Source organism: Corvus moneduloides, chromosome 1, assembly GCF_009650955.1.
Source record: "Corvus moneduloides isolate bCorMon1 chromosome 1, bCorMon1.pri, whole genome shotgun sequence".
Taxonomy (NCBI): domain Eukaryota; kingdom Metazoa; phylum Chordata; class Aves; order Passeriformes; family Corvidae; genus Corvus; species Corvus moneduloides.
Window position 1 is genome coordinate 66,459,875 of NC_045476.1, and position 23,038 is coordinate 66,482,912.

A 23,038-nucleotide genomic window follows, 5' to 3' on the forward strand; every position below is an offset into this window, starting at 1 on the left:
GCACAGAGCTGACCTCTCACCATGGTAGTTTTAGATGCCGTCTGAGCAGGCTGCTAATTTCAGTGGCATGGAGATGGAGGAGTTACTGTGGCCAGGTTTCTGAATGTGCTAATGAAATCTCCATCAGGAATGCTTTAAAAACAGTTTATTTCTCTCCTACCTATATACTAAGACACAATATCTGTTTTAGGTGGAGTCTTTCCAACCCTTTCCAGCTGTACCTTCTGTAATATTGGAGCAGGCTTGCTATGGGCTTCCACATATACCAGTGGTATAGACTTTGCTTACAGATCTTTCTTTTAAGAAAGTGTGTGGGAAAGGTTTATGTATGCTAGTTTTGATATGTTAGTATGCTAGGTACTAAATGTATATCCTTAATGGGAAACTGGTGATTAAAGGTGGAGCTGTGAACAAGTGCTGCATATCCAGCAGTCTCCAATTTCAGGACTGTGGAGAAAGCAAAAACCATTGTAATGGATATTATACCCATGGGGAGAAATCCTTCCTACTGTCAGGCAGTTAGCTTTCAATTTCTGTCACAAAGTGTCTTTCTGTACAAATTTATAATCTAATATAACAGCAGATATAGTTGCTTTTCCATTTAAGCATCTAATCTCTTTCTGAATGATGCCAGGGTATGACCACTGAGTATTTTTCAGGATGATGTGACTTTGTACTAAGCAGATTGGAATTGAGTCAGTGCAGTTGGAGATAATATGAATGTGGTTAGTCTAATGCCATTTTTCAGCTAGTTAACCTTGATGAAGGGGCAGTTCAAGGGTTGTTTCCTGTCCTAGTGCATTTTCTTTGATAAATCTGTCCTCTGTACACTTTGTTAACTGTTCTGCATGTTGCAAGGAGTTCCCTTAGTAAAATATAGATGGGTTTTAGAGAAATAAAACATGCTCAGTTATCTGAGATTGGGCTCCAGAAGTTTGCATCTTAGGGGGGTGTGTGTGCACATGTGTGCTTTAGCTGTTTATTACAAGCAACTGGTTTTCTGAACAGCGGAGTTAATGAGAATTTCTTTAAAGTTGTGTCTTGAGGTCAAAAAACCATTTTTTCATTGTCTTTACCTGTGCGTCCTCATTTTTGCCATGAAGCTCCCTCTTGCCACAGACTGGACTGATTTCATGACACATGGGCTACCATTTTCAATTACCAATGGATGGCATATTTTATGAGGTTTGAGCCTGTAGATGTTAAAATTGCAGCTTTGCCTTCTCTGGCCTGGTTGATTTTACAAAAGTCATAAGAACTTCCTTCTGGTAATCTCTTCTTCTCTGGTTGAAATCAATTAATGGCTTAAAGGGTACCTAAGTGAAAAAGAAAAGCTGTCAAGCAAGATTTTTCTCTGCAGGAGAGCAGACTAACAATGGACATAAAAACTTGACATGCTCTTGACATCCCCATGTCTAGAAATGGATGTGCAGCATCCAACTACATTAAAGCTCTTTTCTTGAAGGTGATAAAGTAGCAAGACAAATTGAGAGAGTGTTTATGTACTTCATTTGGAAGATTTGGGCTTTTCTGGCTATCTGCTGTTGTACCCATGCCCCTTATGCAAGCTTTTTCTCCTGCGGTGTGTGTTATTGTATCTCAGGCAGTTGCTGTGTGTTCAATACTCTAATCTCAGAAATGGTCAATTAACTTTGTTGACATCAGTACTTATATTACTTGATCCAGTCTCTGCCAATCAATCTGTGAACAGCTTTGAAAGCTTTCATAATTAGGTACGTTGGATTTTATCACACCATAGCATGATACAAAAATATTACCTAAAATCCTAGCACATTTATTTGACTTTGAGTGTCACACTAATGTTTCTTCTACTGTATGATGCTTTGTTCATTATTGAAGGTAGTATGTATCACCTGCAGGCCATAAACCAGAAAGTTTGCATCTCATATAAGGGAAGTGGGTCCAGAGAACTTCTACAGTAGAATTGTAATGTGGTAGTTTTCATTGTCTTCCTCCACAATGTTTGCATTGTGAGTACTATTAGTGCTGGAGTGTCAAAGTAAAATTTAGTCATTAATTTAAGTGCAGCAATTCAAATTGCACTGGACAATAACACAAACATTTTTGCAACTCTTTCTGTAGCTAGTATTGCTTTGGTTGAGGTTGTAAACTCGGTTTTTTGAGACAGCCTCGTGTGACAGCTAGCCTCTACATTTCAAAGATAGAAAGTGTCTGCAATTTCCTTTGAAGTGTGATCATCTCTGTGTTCAGCACTTCTGAGATCAGCGTCCGGGGCTCCTGCATAGTATGTTTGCAAACCTGGTCTCCAGTCTGCAAATATTAGCTTTGATGCTTAGGTAGAAATCATGTTACAAGAAGAGTCATCTTTAAATCTTTTTAAGTATTAGGTACTAAATAGCACTATTATTGCAACAGTTGAATTGCAACAGTTCAAGTTATCATAAAAGACATCTTCTAAACCCTAGCAGTGACTTAAATGGGGTCATGACTGTCCCATGAAGTTTTTCTTAAAAAAAAAAAAGGGCATTATTTAAAGTCTCAACCAGTCTATGAAAACTATGAATCTTGTGGTTTTAAATTGTACGGTTTTCTCTTCAGCAGAGAAAGAGGGGGGTTTTTTCTACTGAAAATTGAGACCTTTTCAATAATTACTGTCGTTCAGGAAATGGCATTTTAAGAAAATTTGTCAAAATCCTAACAACTGCAATTCAACAATGGTATTTTGAATCGATTAATTGTTCCTTTTAATTTGTGGATGTGGAATATAAGTGGAAAAAAATTGCTCTTTCTTTCATCTCAATGCTATAGCAAAACTTTTTGTAGTTTTAGGATAGTCATTTTTGACCTTGAGCAAGTGCAAAATCAATACATTCTTGTGTTCTGTGCAATTATGTGATTCAGATTAAACTATCCATGTGAGAATCTTTCTTCCACCTCTCCTTATAATTTCCTCAAGTTTCTCCAGAAGCATCAACCTGCATTTGCAAATTTTCCCTCTGCTGCACAGGGATGCCTCAGCACCTAGCTGGAACCCGCTGTGTGGGGCAGCTTGCTGTGTGTAATTGCTTTCTGCCATAATGGCACTTGAAGGAACTAGGCAGTCGATTGAGACCACACGACTTTGTCACACAGGCCTTCAGTCAGCAGTTGAGCAGTAGCATATTTGGATTCTGCAAACTGAAGATTTCTACCACCTTCTATGCAGTTGTACATGTCTTTTTTGCAGGCAGTTTCCTAAATCTCTTTTTGCGTTTTCCATCTGAAGCTCAAAACTGATGTTATGTACACCCATTGGATAGTTTTCTTCTGTGATCTGTTTTCCTGCTGGAAAAAAAGTAGTTAAATACTAGAATATAGATAGATCGTTTGATAGATAGATAGATTGATTAATTGATTCTGAACTACCCTTCATGGCAGGCTAATGACAGGCTAGATGAAAATCCAGAGGATGGTGCAAGGTTGCTTTGCCTTGCCTCTGTGCTGTGGAAGGTACAAGATACCATCTTATTCCTTCAAGCTCTCCTTCTATGAGTCTCACTTAATTTTCATTGTGGTGTAGATATTTGAAGATTGCCTCACCAGTTCTCTCTCCTCTATGTCCTTGTGAAAATGGAAAGCAAATGGAGACTGAGTATAATGGTTTAGATGAGTTGTCCAATAGTTTCACTGCCTTCTGAAGAGAAATATTTTGATGTGTCTGGCCTGTCAGTGGGGAGAGAAAGGCTCTCAGGTGTCTACTGATCTCACTCTGTGCTACTAACTTTTCCTAAGTGTTAGTATTTGATTAATCTTCCCTCCTTGCTGGGCTGGCTGACCTCAGGGCTATACAAATGTATGTATGGAAATGAAGTAGTAACAATCCTGAAACATGTAAATCCTGACACTAACACAAATAGTGTTTTTACATCTTAGCAGAACAATTCCACCATTCATTGGTGGGTTTAAAATATTCTTTCCTTCCTTATCAATAGCTCTTGACAGCATATACCCCTGCTAAGTCTCTCACCTTTAGGATTTCCACAACTGTTTGCTCTCTCCATGGCAGTTGTAATAAAGGCTGCTTAAATCTTGTAGAATAAAACTGCTCTTTGTATGCAGCACTGCTCTTTCCTCTTTATCTGGCTATTTGGTGTCACTTAGCAGTTGACAGAGCTGTGGATACCAGTGGAACTAGTGGAGCACATACTATCCAGCTTAACATGGCAGAGTATATTCAGCTATTCAGTTTGTTGTTTTATCACCACTTGCTGTTTGGGCCCTGGACTTGACTGAGGAAATTGATACAGAGTTGGGATGTAATGCCAATCCAATGTCAGCCTTCACTAAGACCTGTGGGAGACCCTCTTAATGAAGCGGAGAGATGTTTGCAATTATAGCTAAATCCTGCAGCTGCAATAACTTTCCATGAGTAGTCATGGTTTTGTTTTCAAGTAAGGGTACCTATTGTTAGAAAATTGTGTGAGAGGAAGGTGACTTTGCACAGGTCATAAGCATTGATGACTCTGCAATATCTTCCTCATCTGCTGAAGGGTTTGAAAATTATCCCCTTTATTTAGATGCCTAACTTGTGGCTGTTTTGATGATGTGTGTTCATACAGCACGTGTTATTGTTAGAAGTCCTAGTGTCTGCATGTGTCCTGAGTTTTTCTCTCTCTTACTAGGGACAAATGCTACTGGCATGAAGTTTAATTTTCCTCCCCTCTGCAGTATTTATGCAATGTTAATTAATGCTCAGCTATTAAGTAACTGTCTCAGGTATTAATGCAGGTGCCATAACTGATAAAATAACTAATTTGAATTCTTCATGAGGGATGGATTTCCTGAAGGATTATCTTGTATTATGTTTGATAGAAACACTGACAAATATGTGTGTGCGTGTGTGTTTTTGTGTACAGACACTTTCATTAGGTGTGGTAATATGTTATTTTACTCAGCCAGCCTGCTTTATAAAGGAAACGTTGTCAGTTCAAAAACAATGTTTTTGCTTTACCTGTGTGGTGAGTTTCAGATGCTGTTTCAGTATTTCTTTTGGCATGTTCCCTAGCTGTGCTAATGACCAGAAGGACAAGGAGGCAAGGAGCCCCTGCCTGCCTTTCTCCCCAGTGCCGGTGTGGCTGAGCCCAGTGTTCAGGGCCCTCATTCTCCTGGAGGTTTCTGCTGTCTGGCAGTGCTCTTTGACTGCCTTCATGACACCATTTGTCCCTGTCTCTGATTTTTTTGGCATGCAGGGATTCTGCTACACCTTTTGTGGAATTCCAGCATACTGCCTTATGCTCTGTTTGCAGGTTTGCCGATGTAGGATTTGAATGTATTCCCAGACACAGGTAATTCAGCCTGTACACGTTCTTACTGCTAATGGCCCTGGCCTAATTATGTGTAGGAAGTGGCAATATAGTTCTGCTTGGCTGATCCCTTTCTCTAAGGGAGAAAATTACTTGAGTCTGCATTAAAATTAAGGTGAACCAAAATGCAGAGTGAGATCTGGCGTGGAGGAGAGGGGGAATATGAGGGTAATTTCTTTTCCTTGCAAATGTGTTGTACTTCTTGTGTTACCTATGAAAAGGTGTTGTGGTCCTGATCAGCAACTGCATATGTCTAAAAGATCATGAAGTCAAAATGTTTTTAAAGAGGGATCAATTCAGAATTTCCCCTTGTTCTGTTGGCTAGAGCACTGCCAGAAGCTGCCAGCCGGAACAGAAAAGCATAGTGTTCAGAGTAAGGCAATATATGTATAATACGTACCTGTTTTGACCATACCTGCTTCTCAAGGCTACCATCCCTCTTCTAGCTAAGAGTACAAGTCAGACTTCAACTCTTAAGAGCCAAGAAATGCCAGAGTAATTACCAGCAATGGTGTCTGCTTGTGTTGTTACAAAAATAACAGGCTTTGTGTTATATGTGAAGGATAGAGACACAGCTAGCAAATTAATCTTGTGGCCTTAGTTATTTTTAACTGCTGGGATTTCAGGGCCGGCCACCTTAAATTTTAATGTGTCTTATGTTTGTGTGATGAAACTTGCACTTGTGTGGCACAGAAAAGTATCATGGGGAAGATAAGAGGAGCATTGCATGCACACACCGCTGCTCTGTTTACTGTTTTAACAGTTCAAGAAGGCATGCAGTGTCTGGTAGCTTTGTTCTCATCTGTGAATCAGAAGCTGTGCACTGAATTGTGACTGGGTGCGCTTTGTGTCTGAGCTTGATCCTCATATCAGGAAGCACAAGCTAGTGTTGCAGTGAATACAAGCTCTTTTATTATGTGGAAATTAGGCATCAATAGATGTGGAGCCACAAAGGAGCATGGGAGAACACAGTGCTGCTTTTGTGCATTCACTGTATCCTCACATGGTGGGTCCCATCAGGATTCGATGAAGATTGTACATGTGGTCCAAAGTCTGGCATTTTGCAGCTTTGTTAAGTCATATTTTCTTAATAGAAATTAAAAAAAAAAAAACAAAAAAACCAGAAAAAGAAATCAAACCACAACCATTTACTTCAAGAACTTTTGTTTCTGAACACAGGACAGGTAATGCTGAAAAAGTCTGGATCATTTGCACCATCTCTCAGTGTTTTTCTTAGTGTTGCTAAAAGTAATCATGTGGACTCCTCAGGGTACTGTTCTGTAAGAAATAGAAGCTGCTACTTGTCTCTTTTTAGTGACAGTGAGACTGTAAACTTGGCCTTGCAGAGGAAAAGGCCTATAAAATAAATTATTTTTCTGCCTCTGATTGTGATTAATTCTGACCTTGTGATGTTCTGATACCAAGCCTGATGCTTTTTCCTTAGGCTAAAGAACTAAAAGTCTCTTTTAGGCATCTGGTCCATTTGGCTGTTTCTGGGAATGAGTGGAGGTTACAGGAAATGCACAGTATCTCAGAAACCTTAAGCTGCAGTAATAAGTTCTTCTGCAGATCATATTTTTAGTGGCTAACAACTTTTCCAAGTCTAGAAGGATTTCCATAGAAACAAGAAAAAGGCTGTATGTGAAATTATAGTCTTACCATAATAATATCTCTTCTACCCCTCAAGAATGAATTATTTGGGGTTTGTGCTAGTAAGTTGGAAATATTTATTAGGAACATAACTTACTAATGCTCCTCTGTTTTTTTTTTTTCTCAAAAGCCACAGAAACATTTCGAAAACTGTTGAAAGGTGAAGTCTATAAAAATTGTGTGCTCTGTACATTTCTCTGGTTTGGTTTGAATGTTCTGAAATAAAACACCAAATAAAAATAATCACTTTGAGTAATGTGTTAGAATAAATGTGCATGGGCAAGTGTATGCTGCTGGATTCAGCTGGAAAGGCTTAAGAAGTCATCTCCTTTCAGCTGGACATCCCTGCCTGCATAACTGAGAGCAGGATAAATAGACTTTATTGTGGTGAGTGTGACCATTACTGGCATATTGTCCAAGAAGGTTGTGGAGTCTCTATCCTTGGAGATACTGGATCTGTCTGCACATCATCCTTGAGAGCCAGCTCCTGGCTGCCCCGCTTGAGCTGGGGGGCGGACAAGGTGACTTACAGAAGTCCCTTCCAACCTCAACCATTCTGTGGATGGGTTTTGTTAATCTCCATAGTTCATTTCAGTATGAAATTAAACAATTTCCTTTGCTTCACTTTTACAACGAAGTCAAAAGACAAGGCTCCATGTTGTAGGACCTTCAGGACTGGCTCTTTCCCTCTTGCGCACAAGTGCTCATTTCTGTTCAGTTGCCAATGATCCTGTACCCTGACACTGCTTAGTGGCTGTTTCAGTGGCTTCATAAGTGGAACATGTAGAATGACTTGGCTTAAAAAAAATAAGCACTTTTGGTCTTTTTGTCTGCTACAAAACCAAATAAGTTTATAGTTGATGGAAGGACATAAGAGCAATTAGGGAATGCAAGACAGCAAAAATGGCCCTGTTGCTGAAAATTTTGTATCATAGAAGTAGTACCTGGAAGCATCCAGACAACCTTTTGCTCTTTCTCAGGTCAAGCCTTACTAAATTTGCTGCAGAGGAGCACAGCTGTGTGTATTCTGTCAGGAATTACTTCCTGAGAGAACATCTAATTGCAGATATTAAAATGGCATCGTCTTAGAAGCAGTATAGTGTTGTGTGTTTGATTTTTTTTTTTTTTATGTGATCAGAGATAATTTTTCTAATTGTTCAGCATAGGAATAGGTTGGAAGACCATCTTACTCTTCACTAAGGCATCTGCCTTAGGAAGGGGATTTTGTTTTATGCTGGATAGAGCAAAGGTCACAGAAGTAGAGTATCAGGCTTTTGAAAGTTAGTAATGGTCTCTCCTGGTTTTACAGGGAGCTTTCCCAAAGCTTTATCTTTTTGTATTTGGGACAGTCCCTGCTCTAGTCGTGTTCTGTAGTCATGAGTCAAGGTTTTAAAAGGTTAGAATTTTAGCTAAGAGTTAGAAGAAATTTGTATTGATTAAGATACAAAGTAGAAAAACTAAAGGTAAGCTAATGATTATTAGATGCCCAAGCTAGAGCTAAGTGATGTATTATTTGCCATTATATTTTAGTTTTAAGTTTTTTTTATAGAAGGAAACAGAATAAATGAACTGTCATCAAAACAAATGGAAACTAATAGAACCAAGAAATAATTTCGTAATAATTGATCAAAAGTAGGAGATCTTGGGCTGCGCCAAGAGGCCTGCCAACAGTAAGAAAGTAAAAAGGTCACTGTGAGGAAGATATTCCTGATGTCATCTTTCAGGACCACTGACCCAATTCGAGACCACTGGCCCAATTCAACAGAGAAACTGTGCATGCATGAAAGACTAATGATCTCATTTTAATACAAAGCGGAGAATGGGAGGTGCTGGGGTCATACATATGTAGAAGATGTAAAACTTGGAGGAATAAATAGAGAACGAAGAACCTTGTACTTTGCTGGCATGTCTTTAGGAGGCTACTCCCATGCCTCCTGCTGGTGCCTGAGTAAACATAACACTTTCTAACTTTAATTAGTTAGAGGGTCTTTTGTCCATGGATATCGAGATTTAACAAATCAGTCATTATGTTTGTGTTCTGAGCAGAGTTAATGCTTGTACCACAGGCTTGAGGAGAAATTGTCAGAGTCCAATATTCTCTGACCGGGCTCATTTAGATATTCCATGTGTACAGCATGCAATGTCTAATATCAGATTTAATTACTGTGACATGGGATTCCTGATTTAGTGAAGCAATACAAAGTATACCGAAATCACAATAAAAATATCCATTATATTTGGCAAAATATAGCAATGGCAATATACAGTTCTATCTCAATACCAATATGATTCCCATTTCTGGTCTCTATCATCCCAGCATCACAACACTGGGCATCCTCTGTCACTGGGATGGAATGTGTGGGTTGAATCTGGCTCAGGCCCATTGCTGTCTGAAATTTTTTTGTTAGTTACTCAGTTTTTATACTCTGTATTGGGTTAAGCCACCTGTTTACTTGGCTTGTGCTGGTCTGGCGTTCTCAGGGAGGCAGTCACACTTTAATGAACTAACTGGGGGAAGTATTTATACCATCAGTTGATCCACTCAGCTGTTGGTAGAACACCTAGCACCTAAAACAAAAGCCAGCCTCAGGTCCATTTTGTCTTGAGATAAATACACGTCTTGCATTAGAAAACCTGTGGTCAGTCTTACAGAAGTGCAAGTTGCAGACCAGGGTCCAGTTGTTTGTGTGATTTAGAGATATGCCACCTATAAAGGATCCCTTCTCGGAGGGCAAAAGTCCGACTGCTGAGCTGCTAAGGTTTCTACTCTAGCTTAGTCAGCCCTGGCACATCTAAGTAACTTACTTTTCCTTTTGAAAGGGAGAAAACCTAGACAGTCTTTTATCATATAAAATTACGTGTGGCAAGGAACCTACGAAGAGCAACCAGTTAGCAGCATTTCTATGATATGTAGATATGGGCAGCTGAGATATGAAAGGCATGTAATGAACATGGGATACTTTGCCTTGAGCAGGGCTGTTCACTGAAAAAAACACTACCTGTGTTTTCATTTACAGGAGTGTTTTTTGGTCAAGCATCCATTTAGGATCCTTCATGTGGGGGGAGTTTGGCTAAACTAGTTTTTTCCTTGCATGAGTCTTGTATGAGTAATGTTGCTTTGAACTATTAATTCTTACATCTATTTGTTGCTTAGGATGCCTTACTTGGAGAATTTAGTGTTCTGACAAGGAATGTCTTCCTAGAAATTCTGGAGGAGTGTCTGCTTGCATTGCCTTGATATCTGGGAAAGAATAGCTTGAGGACTGCCTCAAAAGCTGACTTAGCACTGCGTGGATTTTAGCATGGACAATGCTGTGATTCCTCAGTTAAGGGTACCTGCTACTTTAAAGTCAGAGCTAAACCAGGGTCTGGATAACTGCAGACCGAATATTTGTGGGGTTTGAGGTACTGGAGCCCAAGAGTGCAAGTATTGCTGGGATGTTTCTGTATCTCTAGAGAAAGAGATTTCCAGGTGGGTAGTTTGTTCTGTATCTTCAGCTTGCATGATCCACTATGTCATCCATCAAGTCAGTAAGTAAGGATAAAGCCTGCATGTCACCTGTCTGTTGTCTTTTACTGTGACATTCTAATTAATGCTCACATCTGACCTATTTTTTCCTGTGCTGTCTGTTTCAGTGCTTGATGGTCACAGCAGGGCACTAAACAATATTAGAAAAAAAGAAACAACGTTAAGACCTGTAATTTCCACACAACTGGCCGGAAAAGCAGCTGTCACTGCCTTCCTGGTGCAGCATGGCATTTGGACCTGGTGTTCTCTGCCTGTTCCTATGGACATTAACAGGTAGGAGTTTACTTCTCATGTGTCTGAGTCATCCAGACAGAACAAGTGAATTAAATGCTCCTGGAGTGTGTATACAGCTGTGAAATAAATATGAATAAGGCAAGAGCTGGGAAATCTTGTGACTCCTCAGTGCAAAAAGCTTTGGTAAGGTACAGCTTCATAACTTGCAATGGAGGAAGGCAGCTGTGAGTAGCTGTTTGAAGCCAATTTCAGCAGGCTGTTTTGGGGGAGATGCATGGGGCAAAAGTGGGTAGTGGGAGAGTTCAGAGTTTTCCCTCTTTTTCTCTTTCAGGACAGCAATTTAAGAATGATGTGTTGCTTGGATTGTGAGCTACTTTTTTGTTCTGAATTATCATGAGGTGGTTTATTTATGAGTAGCATGAATGCACTGGTTCACATCTCTCACCTCATCATCCTCTCTGCAAACATATATATCCTTTCAAAAACCACAGGAAAGTCCTGTAAGTTTCTGCTTCAGCCACAAGGATAGGTAATTTATTTCCATAACCAGACAGATAAAGAATGATAGCAATTCTTAATACTGCCTCTGTCAGAGAGGTGCAAGTAGTTTTGGTATGGTAACTGAAGAAAAATATATGAAGAAGTGGGGTTTATTTCCTTAAAAAAAAAATTGAGTTCTGGCTGGTGGTGGTACTGGCAGTATTAGCAGAAACTGAGAAAATAATGCACAGTTATCTGACTTTTCATCTCTTGTAGTATAAACAGAATGAGCTGTTTCATGAGGGAGAGACTTGCTTAATGTGCTAAGGCTTAAACTGACTACTGAATTTGGAAAAGTTGGATGAAAGGGGATATGTGTTAACGTACAGCTGAGGGGAGATAGGTATTAACTATGTCTGTGCTCGTAGCTGGTTCAAATTAATCATCAAGATCACCATTAGGATCTCATATTGCCAAGCTTTTTGAAGAGAACATGGAGCTGAGTTTTTTGTTGCTGTAGTAAACAAGTTTGCCTTTTTTAAATAAAATCCTCTCCTATGAGATACTGAGTACCTGCTGTAGGGTCTATGCTAGTATCTTTAGAAGAAAACCTACAGCAACTTCAACAGAAGGCAGTAATGTGCAGTAAATACTGAAATTTGCCTGTAGAGAATGTCACAGTTTCATGCTTTTGATAATACTGTTAATTGTTAGCAGATTAGAACATCTTCCGCATGCATAGAGGAAGTTATCTGTTTTTAGTTGCAAATTTGTTATGCTCTCTTGGCTTGTCTGAGAACAAGACCGTTGCACTCAAACTGCTGGCCGTATTTCAAGCCTCTCCCTGTATCTCAGCTACCAGTTCACAGTGTTTAGAGGATAGTATAATCTAACAGCTCATATTATTTTAGTAAAATTGTTAGTATTTATTTCCATCTCAATAATTTGCAGTATTTTTAATACAATTAATTCCTAATTAAACTGGGAGGTTCCTGCTAATTTCCAGGATATGTTTGCTACAATATATCAGTAAATCCTCACCTTTTCTAAATCAAAAGGACTTCTTTTTAGTGCAAGCTTTAAGTTGAATTGACTCAGACTCAGGAATTTGCAAGATGTTCATTCTGCAGTTTTTTCTGCCCATGACCTTGTGCTTTTAAAGGCTACCTTTTCTTAAAAAATCCCCCAGGTTATCTCTACACTTGTTCTAATTTAAGATAATGAGAAGACTGACTTAATATAGGAAAGAAAGGCTTGACATTCCATCACTGAGAGAAGGGAGAAACAGGCTCACTGATGAATATCATTGGAAGGATATTGAAAAACATGCTCTGGTTCATTAAAAGAATTTGAGGTGGGCTACTCTGTCCTGTTTAGGTGATGTTTATTTAGTTTTATTTGTGCATGATGGTTTTGACTAATAGCATTTTACTGCTTTTAATGAACGTGTGGGCTGACCTTTGCTGGCTGCTAAGTGCAGAGCAATTCACTCTATCACTTCCCTTTCTCAGCAAGATGGGAGAGAAAAATATCATTAAAAACTCCATAGACTCCAAGACAGGGAGGTCATGCACCAGTTACAGTCAAGAGCAGACGAGACTTGGACTTAGGGAAGTTAATTTAATTTATTGTCAATTAAGCAGAGGAGGATAATAAGAAGTAAGAACTAAAAACACCTTCCCCTCATTTCTCCCTTTTTTCTAGACTCAACTTTACTCCCAATTCTTCTTTCTTCTTCCCCTGAGAGGCTCAGGGAGTCAGGAAATGAGGGTCGCAATTAGTTCATAATGCTTCATCACTGTTGCTCCTTTCTCCTCACACCCTTTCCCTGCTCCAGCATGGGGTATTTCCCATGGACTGATATTCTTCAAGAACTACTCCACCATGGGTCCTTTTCACAGGGAAGTCCTCCAGGAACAGGCTGCTCCAGTGTGGATCTCCTGTGGGGTCACAGGTCCTGCTGGAAAATGTGTTTCTGTATGGACTCCTCTTCAGGGGGTTGTGGTTCAGGCCAGGAGCCTGCTCCAGCCTGGGTTTTCCAAGGGTTCACAGCTTCCTTCAGGGTTTATCCACCTGTTTTGAGGTGGGGTCCTCTGTGGGCTGCAGGGGTAGATATCTGCTTCACTGTGGAGCTCCATGGACTGCAGCAGGATAATGTACTTCACCATGGTCTTTACCACAGGCTGCCGGGGAATCCTGCAGTGGCACTGGAGCACTTCCTACCCCTTCCTCACTGTATACTTGATGTATACAGGATGGCTTTTCTCACATTTTCTTGCTCCTCTCTCCTGCCTGCTGCAGTTGTGCCAGACTTTTTGCCCCTTTCTAAATACCTTATCACAGAGGAGCTGCCACCGTCCCTGGTTGGCTCAGCATTGGCTGGTTCTGGGTCCATCTTGTAACAGGTTCTGTCCTGACAATGGGGCATTTTCTGGTGTCTTCTCACAGAAGCCATCCCTGCAGTCCATTTCACCCTGCCCCCAACTACCAAGATTTGCCACATAAACCTAATTGATACAGATATCCATCACTGACTAATGTTGGTGCCTCTCAGGAGGCTTGAGCTGGGTGTGGCAGTAGTACCAATGAGTGTGTACCATGCCTCTATCACTCAACATCTCATGCATTTTGGAGGATTGATTTCCAAAACCTCTGGATGCAGCTGCTAATTTATCCATATAGACATTCCTTAGAAAGCTTATAATCTCATTTCACTTTTTTGAATCCATTCATTGATGAAATCAGCATATATTGAAATACATTTAAATTATTCTGGCCATTAATTACTGATTTTTTGCTAATGTATCAAAGTTTTTTTTCTCTATGAGAGAGAGAGACGACATTGTTTTCCAGCTTAGAAACAACAGTTTACTTTGCAGCTGGGAGTCCAATACCTTGGAATCAATTAAGTCTAGCTCGCATCTTGAGCAGGCATATTCTAATTTGGCATCTGAAGCAGACCTTGCAAATACTGCTGTTGAAATGCATTTCTGCAAATACAATGAATAGTGTTCTCATGGCTGACTCTCGGTTTTCTCATGTTGTGTGCATGTGTTGCGTGCTTTGTTCTGAGATTAGGCACTCCAACAAAAATGTAAACAGGGATTGCCAGGTAATTGCAGTCATAGGTGTTGTGCAGTCTAGTCTCCTGTTTTCAAGTCCACGTATCCCAGGTGTAGATTATATGACCTCCCAGATTCTTTGATAGCCTTCACCAATATCCTTTTCTTCACTCTAGCAGAGGGTGTTTCTAAATACATTACAAGCCCTCAATTTTCAACACATTTCACTACTACTGGTCTTGAACTTTGGTAAAGGTGAATACCCTTTTCTTCCCACATGTCTAACATGTGAAGCACAGGCCAGGAGTGTCAAGGGAAATTTAAGATACAGGTGTCCCTTTGAAATGACAGCAGAACCACTGGCCTGGGGTCGTAGTGCATTCTTTGTTACTTTTACTACCATGACTAGATGTTCTAGTGTTCTGGTTCACACAGGTCTTTCCAGAGATACAAGATGGTGTAGTGCTTGATTAAAATCTCTGAGATTAGTGAGTTATGCAGTATGCCAGGTTAGTTCACATTGTCCATACCTCTGTTGGAAGTGGTCTGGCATTTCCTTGTGGAGGGATGCAATAGTTGCAGCCATGCATCTACCCTTCTGTTTTCCTGGGTTTTTTTTCTTCTTCTCTTTAAATAGCACTTAGTTGGTTTATCAGTGACAAATAGGGATGATAACAATTCGTGGAATGAAAACAATACTTGGAAAGGATCATCAGACCCACTGAACTAATCATGATGCCTTGACAGATCCTGGAAAAAAGAAGTGTGAAGGCTGCTGTAATGACCATAAAAGCTTTGCAGATCATTGTTTGCAGATGTAACTGGGTTACTGTTGGCTATGGCTTGTGTTGAGGATTTGCTTTTCTGTAACTGAGGATTTTTTTGGACGTTTGTTCCTCAGTCAGCACCTTTACCAACATGCAAAAGAGTACTTTGTTATCTCATGTGTGTCTGTGTCTGAAGACCTGAGAGATGCCAGGGTCCAAAGAACCTTGGGGCAACCTGCAGAAAAAGAATGAAAACACTTCCATGATGTGCAGAGATGTTAGCTGCTGCTAGTGGAACCAATGCAGTGACATTTCAGATGTTGAAGTTTCCAGTGATACTGCTTTTCTGGTTTCCAGGACAGTACCTTCTGCAGGGCATTACCAAAGCTGATGGAGTATAAGCCTTTTTCATCATTTATGATATAAAGTGTGCTTTGCAGGGGTTTATAGCTCTGCTGTGGAAATTCTCTCTAGCTTGAAAATTGGAATTTTAGTTTCTCTTCTAAGATGACTGTAACCAAAAGTAAAAAGTTATTTTAATTTTGCTTCCAGAACCTAATAAAAATTGTTTCAGTGTGTTATTATAGTAGTAGGAAAAAACAAAACTTATTTTTTACTGATACAATGTATTTCATCTCAAAATTCACCAAATGAGGTAAAAGTTACTTGGATAGATTTAAAAAAATTACTAGGCCAAAAACCAGAATAGAACTAGTTTGCTGCTGAAAGAGAGTGGATGGAGCATATGGCAAGAAAACAGGGACAATCCTACTCTTCCTGTAGCAAGCTGCTATAGGATCATCCATGCTCAGGTGGTTCAGAGGCTTTTAGGCTGTGAGAATAATATGCTATGTGGGCTCTCAGTGCTGTGCTGCGAGCAAGAAGGTAATGGGATTCTGGTTAAATGTTGACTTTTCTTGGTGCAAGGTCTGAATCTGAGCTTTTCTCTACTACTGTACATTTCCTCTTGCCCGTTCTTTCTGCTTCTTCTTATAGTGCTTGCTGCCAGGGAAAGCAAACAGAGTAGCTCAGAGGTGGATAGTTCTGCCTGTGCAGGGCTTCCTGCTGGGGTGTTCAGCTGTGATGACCTCAGTGTTAGTGCACTGTCACAATTTACTACTGACTGACTAAAGAATATTTGCTGCCAAGTCATTCAAGTGCTCGTGGCTGTGTGATCATGGGGGAGAGCAGATGTTAGGTTTCCATGTCCACTTGAGGAAAGGTCTCCAGTCAGCTGCAACAGGGGAACAGCTGTGTTCCTGATGGGCTCTTGACATCAGTGGACTCATGCTCCAAGATGTGAAGGAGCAGAAGTGTGAAGCTCAAAGGTGTGGATGTTCCCTCATTAAAGGAAAGAATCTCTTTAAAATGAAACTATATTCCACACTGTGACTGTATTAGGATTTCGGTGGGGAATATACGTTGGGTATTTTTAGGGTAACCAACTTGCCTGACTAGGTCTCTGGATATATCAGCATTGTCCTACTGTAGATGTAACAGGGTACAGCTAAAAGGAAGGGAAACACTTAGCTTGCAGAAGTTTTAGGCTATTGACTCATGTTCCAGAGGGTTTTCAGGGCTTGTAATAAAGGGAAGCAATCTTCTTGTTGGTAGCTTCAATGAGTACTTCTGAAACAAAGAGCATTGCATGATGCTGGGTTTTGCCTTTACTGGTCAGAGTAGAAGAGTAGTTTAATTCCTGAGATCAGTTCACTAAAATAAAACAGCTGTGTGCTATGACCTCACACAGCAGGTAATATTGTAGCAGACACAAATGTTATTAAGTGACCTTTCATGTGGCACACATTCAGTAAATTTTCTGTAAATAAGAGACCTCCCTATCTCTATTTGAGTCCATTACAGACTGGAGATTAGATGGGGTGAAAGGGAATATGAAATTAGAGATCAGATCAAGTTCTCTCTAAGTAGATCTTACATATTTTTCATGTGAAGACAACTAGTGGACACACTCAGTGTGATGCCGAAATAGCCTGATAAATTCATCCTTACTTGCACACTTACTGCTACAGTTCAACTCAGTGTAATGTTAGATAAAGCAAGACATAAAACTTCGATTACTTTGAGATTTTTTTCTGTTCCTTATTGAGATGAAACCAGAGCCTTCTGACATTTGCAAAAGCAGGTAGCTAAGGTTTGTGGCTAGGTTGTGTGCTTGGGAGATTTTGGTTCAAAGTCATGTATCATCTTAGGAATGTGCTGAACTTGTTTCTCTCTATGGCTAAAGAAGCACCATGAATTTTGAGAGAGGTTGACTCTGCAGTGTGATAACGGATGTGTCAAACTGCAAGTGGCGGAGTGAGATATGAAGCTGGTTGAGGACTTGAAGTCTGGCCTCAGGTTAGAGCTGTGGAGTATCCCAATTGTGTAGGCCTGTCTCTAAAACAAGAACTGTTGGTCATTCTTTTCTGAACAAGGAAATAGGGAAACTTTCAATTTATTTTTTTTTAACACACTGTTTGCTTTCTATTTCAGAAATAAGTTTAAGAAGGGGGGTGATGAAAACAGCCTTCAAAGGAGTTCTTTGGCCCGCATTGGTAGTGCTGTTCCTAAAGTATACATTGTAATGAGTTGTTACTGACCTAATATTACATATTTGCACAGAGTCATGTTTCTGTTTTCCCCTTTTAAAAGCCTACTCTCTACTGATTTACAGGATTAACTAAATGCATATGGGTTGCAAAAAGACAGAATGGTTGAATGGGCTTCCTGACTCCTGTACTTCATTTTAACCCAGAGCTTTTCTGGCTCCCCTGTTCTAAAGTAGTGCAGACAACTTAAAGAAAAGACTTGTGATGATAATTCAGTCTCTGCCAGGGTCTTATGTTCTTGGAGGTAACCGGGAATGTAGAGGAAATGTTTGTAGGCAGTGTAACAGAAAAAATGCAGAAGTCTTAAGCACTTCTGGGTATAGATAAGAATACTTCATGTCTGGGCTGTGTAAGAACAGGATAGGTTTTTTTTAAGTGTGTGTTGCCCTGGATAGATTTTTTTCACTAAAAGTGTAAAGTGGAACAGTTGACAGCATCCTTGCTCTGTGTGAAGGAGTAGTTGCAGTCAGGGAAATGGTCCTTGAAGCTCTTTATCCTTTTTCCTATTCAGCTATACCTATTTGCAAGTCATCAATGTTCTTTAAGCTTTGTTTTCATTTCATGTTTTTCCTTACCCCACTCAGCCATCTCTGCAAAAACATCATACCATTTTGTCCCCTCTGTCACTCAGTATGTGGTACATTTTTTTTTTGTTTGTTTGATTTGGTGTTTTTTCACTGAACTAACCTATTTTGCAAGCTTTACATTCTTCCCAGGCAGTTTGATGCCTCATATGTATTTTGGTAGCTGTATTCAGACCATGTATTGTGAAGGAGTGTGCTGCAGTTCAGCCCAGATGAGGTGGTGGGAACTGTAAAGTGGTGCTGGATACACTGCATGTGTAGGAGAATCTCTGCATCTCATATTCAGACCTAACCCCTATTGCCAGCCTATTCCTACTCCTTGATTTCATTTTTCCTGACCTATACTATTGTGAATAATGAGATACAAAGCAGGCAAAGTCAGCTTTTTGTTCCACTCCTGTGTTAGCTCCACAGTGGGGACATGCTTGTTTTCATTCATTGAGTTAGCAAGTCCAGTTGAAAATCAAAAGAATAATTTTCTGTTTTTACTCAACTTTCTTGAAACGTAATCAGATTTCAGAGAGAGGAATTCTGAAGAACAGTTATAACCAGGGGAAAAAACACCTAGAAAAGATGTTAAAAACTGGCTGGAATATATAATATGTTGATTCATGCTTGTTTTGAACATTTCACACTAAGTCTGTAATGTGCTATGAAAATAAATCTGATGTCATGTTAAAAGATTGCAACTTAACTGCAAATGAAGGAAAGAGGTCCATACTGGAGCAAGATCTTGGGTTTTCACATGAACTTGTGGGCAAAGCAGCAAATGTTTGAGAAATTGATCCAGGTTTTGTATTAAGAGCAGTAATTATGTTGGAGTGAGGAACTCTTCATGAAATTCAGATGAGATGGCAAATCTTTCTCCTATTTAGAGTTTTTTTTCCTTCTGCCTCAAGTGAAACAATGACATGCTACAGCATCTTATTTGAGTTTTGTTTTAAAACACGTTTTAAAGATCCCAGTAGGAACATGCAGTGGGAGTAATGGTGGTACCCCATGATTTTTTTGGGTTTCTTTGTGTTCCCTGCTCTGTTCTTGTTTTTGAGGATTGGCAATTTGTTTCATCTCTATGTATTTGTATTTGTAGCCCAGGAGTAAAAGGTTCTTATGAAAAATACATCAAGATCCTACACTGAAAAGTCCTCCATAGTACAAATATTACTGCAAAGGGACATGCTCAAAGGGGTAGTGGTGATGTTAGTGAAAGGAAATGAGCTTTTTTAAACAGGGTACCACCTGTCTTTGTCTTGTAAGCCGCTTATGGTCACAGTAAACTATATTATGGCTTGGCTGTAATGCTGTGCCTTATGTTGGTGATGTTGTTTCAGGTTCCAGCTGTGAGCAGTGCAGAGAAGGAGCCACATACTCAGGTGCAGTAATATCTCCCAACTTAGAAACCACTAAAATCATGCGAGTTCCTCACGCTTTGTCAGTGTCCGAGTGCATCGCAGCGTGTTGTGACCTCTCTGGTTGTGACTTGTCCTGGATGTTTGAACGGCGCTGTTACATCGTGAACTGCCAGCACAAGGACAATTGTGAACCTAAAAAAATTGAAACTGTGAAGTCCTACCTTACCTTTGTGCTGAGGCCTTCTCAGAGGCCAGCATCACTGCTAGGATTTGGGCAAGTGATTCCAAGCATGGTCCACTCTGTGGGACTCCAGAATGAGCCGTCTGAGGAAGTGAGTAGCCTGAAGAAGCTACCTCTGCTTGGCAAAGATCCCAGCCTTGAGGAGATACCTGAATACATTGATGATTATAAAGAGTTGGAGCAGGACCCCTTTCAAGTGGGCATCAAACATGAGCAGAAGGACAGTATGGATTATACTGACTGGGGCCTGATGGTGGCAGGTGAAAATGGCTTCAACACTTCCACAGGTGATGATGGAGATAACCAGGAAGATTTTGCTGAAAAGAAAGGGGAGGCTGGGAAAGTGGAAAGCCTTCTGAATAAAAACAGCTCTGAACTGACTTCCATCAATGAACACTCCACAGAGAGGCTGTCATCCCTCCCGGAGATTACACCACTCCCTGAGAAGGCATTTGGAAGGGAAGCAGTTGTTCCACTTCTTGCACAACCTGAGAATGCTTTGCAAAAAGAGGTATGTTTGCCCCTCAGGAAGTAGGCAGGAATAATTACTTAGCAATTATTTTGGTTTTCAAATCTTCAAAAATCTCAGGTTATTGCCTTGTAATATTACAACTCTCAAATGACTTACAGTCCTCTTAACCTGTAGAAAAGGCTGAAGGGGATTTGATTAATAGGGAGGTGAATCACTAAAGGACTTTTTTTTTTTTAATCAGATGATAAGGAGTAAAGTTCCTTTTAGGGCTCTGTGGGATTTCCTTGAAAGTGTACAAATGAATGAACTTGGACCTGGTGTAATAGTGTTACAGTGGTCTTCACTTCTGACCCCTGGTGACTCATTGGAAGAAGTTAGCAGGGCAGTACTAGTAGACCCTCTGGCATCCAAAGGCCAAGAGCAGGAAATATAAACTCCTACATCAGTAAAATTAGGCCTGCTTCATGTGGTTCATGCTACTAATGCATAGCAGTGTTACAGATGTAAGTGCTGAGTTAATTTTTATAATGCTTTTTAGACATGGGAGAGGCATGGTACGTAAGGAGGGATGGTAGCAGTTTTGGACCATGATGTGCAGCAGGATGAAGTGGATAAGGTGTTTCTGTTCTCAGAATCCTTGAGTCTGATAATTAGAAAAATAAGTTAATTACTTAAAATTCAATACAAAAGTCAGTATAAGTAAGATGCACCTGTTCTCTATTTATGTAACAGGTGCCTATTCTCTATTTATGCCAACTAGTTTGATCAGTTGAAACTAATGGGGCCTTGGTTTCTTAAGAACAGGGTGGGTTCAATTGGAAAGTTGAAACAGGCTGTAAATTCAACATTCCCTGGGTTTGAATCCCCTTGCCAGAGGGAAGAGGAAATTAGTCAGTGTTAGCTGACTTGCTCTAAATTCCACCAGATTTTGTAACCAGCAAGTATCTCTTGCTGTAAAAATGATAATTTATTGCTGTTACTGTAGGGAAGAAAAATGCAAGCAAATAAGAAGTTGCCTGAAATCTGTGACAGCTGCGGTACTGGGAGGGGGTGATTGATGTATGGAGAACAGCAAGTCTTAAGAAACAGATAAAGACTTCAGGTAACTGGAAGCCTCCTATTAACCGCCCTGGTCCTCATGGTGGATTTAAGCAGCCCCAAAACCTGCTGGGAGGGCAAGAGAGCAGAGCACAAGCAATGCAGAAAGTTTCTGAAGGTTGATGACTTCAAGAAGGTTATTGCTTTGAGTTGCTTAGAGGAGTTGAGAAGGAGAGAGACTCTGCTGAACCTTACCCTTGCAGGAAGCAAGGGGTTAGTTAAGGATGCAGGCATGAGGTAGAAGCTCCTAGGAGGGGCAGGAATAAGTCAGGAAGCAGGGTCACAACCATGGACTTCAGTAGAGCAGTCTTTAGCCTGTTCTGGGATCGGTTTGGAAGAATCACAAGGGAGATTGTCCATTGTCAGGATCCCTGCTGACTGAACTGTTTATGCCTTGTGTCTTAGAGGAGTCATAAAACTCTGAGTTCACCTAAACTATGTGGCGGAGCTGAGCAAGTTTGTTGCCTGTCTCTAAGGGATCATGTGAATACCATTTTATGAAAGTTGAGATTTCACATCCTGCAGCAGTGATAAATAGATTTATGGACAAGCCTACTTTGTAGATCTCTACTTTGATTTTGCCACCCCAGCCAGAATATAAAGATTTTTGCTTTCTCTTTGTACACTGACTGTGTAAATGAGAGTTTATGTTAAAGTGAAATGGAGAGAAACCTGTTTCTCTTTGGGACGCAGAGGAGTCATTCTTGTGTGATCTTAATATTATGCTAACATTATGGTAGCACAGCCACTGAAACTCCAATAGAAAGGCTGAGGAATGAGCTTGCTGCTTTCAGTGCAGAAGGGATGAAACTCCAAACCTGGATCAGTCTTTAGCCACAGCTGATAATGATGCTGGAGAACTGGTAAGAGAAGTGTAGTTAGAAGGTGGTTGGGATGTGCTCTGTGAGCAGAGCTGTAGAAAGAGAGTTGGTGGGATAATATTGAAAGCTGTTCATTACATGTAATTAGAAATGGCTCTAAAAGCTCTCTCTTAATGTAGAGAAAGAATCTGGGGAAGCAGAAAGCTTTGAGAAACTGCCAAAGCCTAAGAAGCCTTTGTTTCCTAGGTGGGAATCCTTTGAATTTAGACGTGTGGAGAAATGGAGATGTTGAGCAGTTTTAGCAAAGAGTTTTCCCTGGCCTTCCCTAGAATCAGCTTCAGCCCAGAGACATCTCCTCTCCCTTTCCTGGTCTCCACTCCCCTTCTTTTCACTGCAGATTATGCACAGTCGCTTTGGTGAGAAAACAGGTGGCACAAGAGGTTGGGGTCAGTGCATGGTAGTTTCCTTTTTGCCACTCGTCACTTCTTTCTCTTTTCTGCCACTGTTCCTTCCTTTTCGTTTCATCTGCACTGGTGTGGGCTTCTTTGTGGGCCTCAGTTCCCTGGGAGGTGGCATGGAGTGCCTGTTTCCAAGAGGGCATCTCCAGCCCTGTGCACAAGAATGTTCGCTTCCAGATGTTTCCTCTTGTGTCTCCTGTGTTGCATCCCCCCCCTATCCTCCTGTGTCCCCTGCCCACAGTGGCTGTTGCCCTTTTTTAACTAGGTTTGAGAGGTTGCAGTGTTGGTGCATGGTGGCTTGATTCCATCCACTGCCAAACTGCCTGGGACCACAGCCAGCCCTCTGCCGCCTAAGCC

The 23,038-nt window shown here is 40.5% G+C and overlaps 1 protein-coding gene across 3 annotated transcripts in view; it reads left to right on the plus strand.

Moving 5' to 3' along the window:
• The window catches only part of KIAA0319 (KIAA0319 ortholog), a 58,910-nt gene that overhangs the window by 1,982 nt on the left and 33,890 nt on the right, over positions 1-23,038 (plus strand). For all 3 annotated transcript variants that reach the window (XM_032113880.1, XM_032113900.1, XM_032113891.1), the window contains exons 2-3: positions 10,611-10,776; positions 19,571-20,343. In XM_032113880.1, coding sequence (XP_031969771.1) covers positions 10,728-10,776; positions 19,571-20,343 — 822 coding nt within the window. In that variant the 5' untranslated portion in view covers positions 10,611-10,727. The remainder of the gene's footprint in view (positions 1-10,610; positions 10,777-19,570; positions 20,344-23,038) is intronic.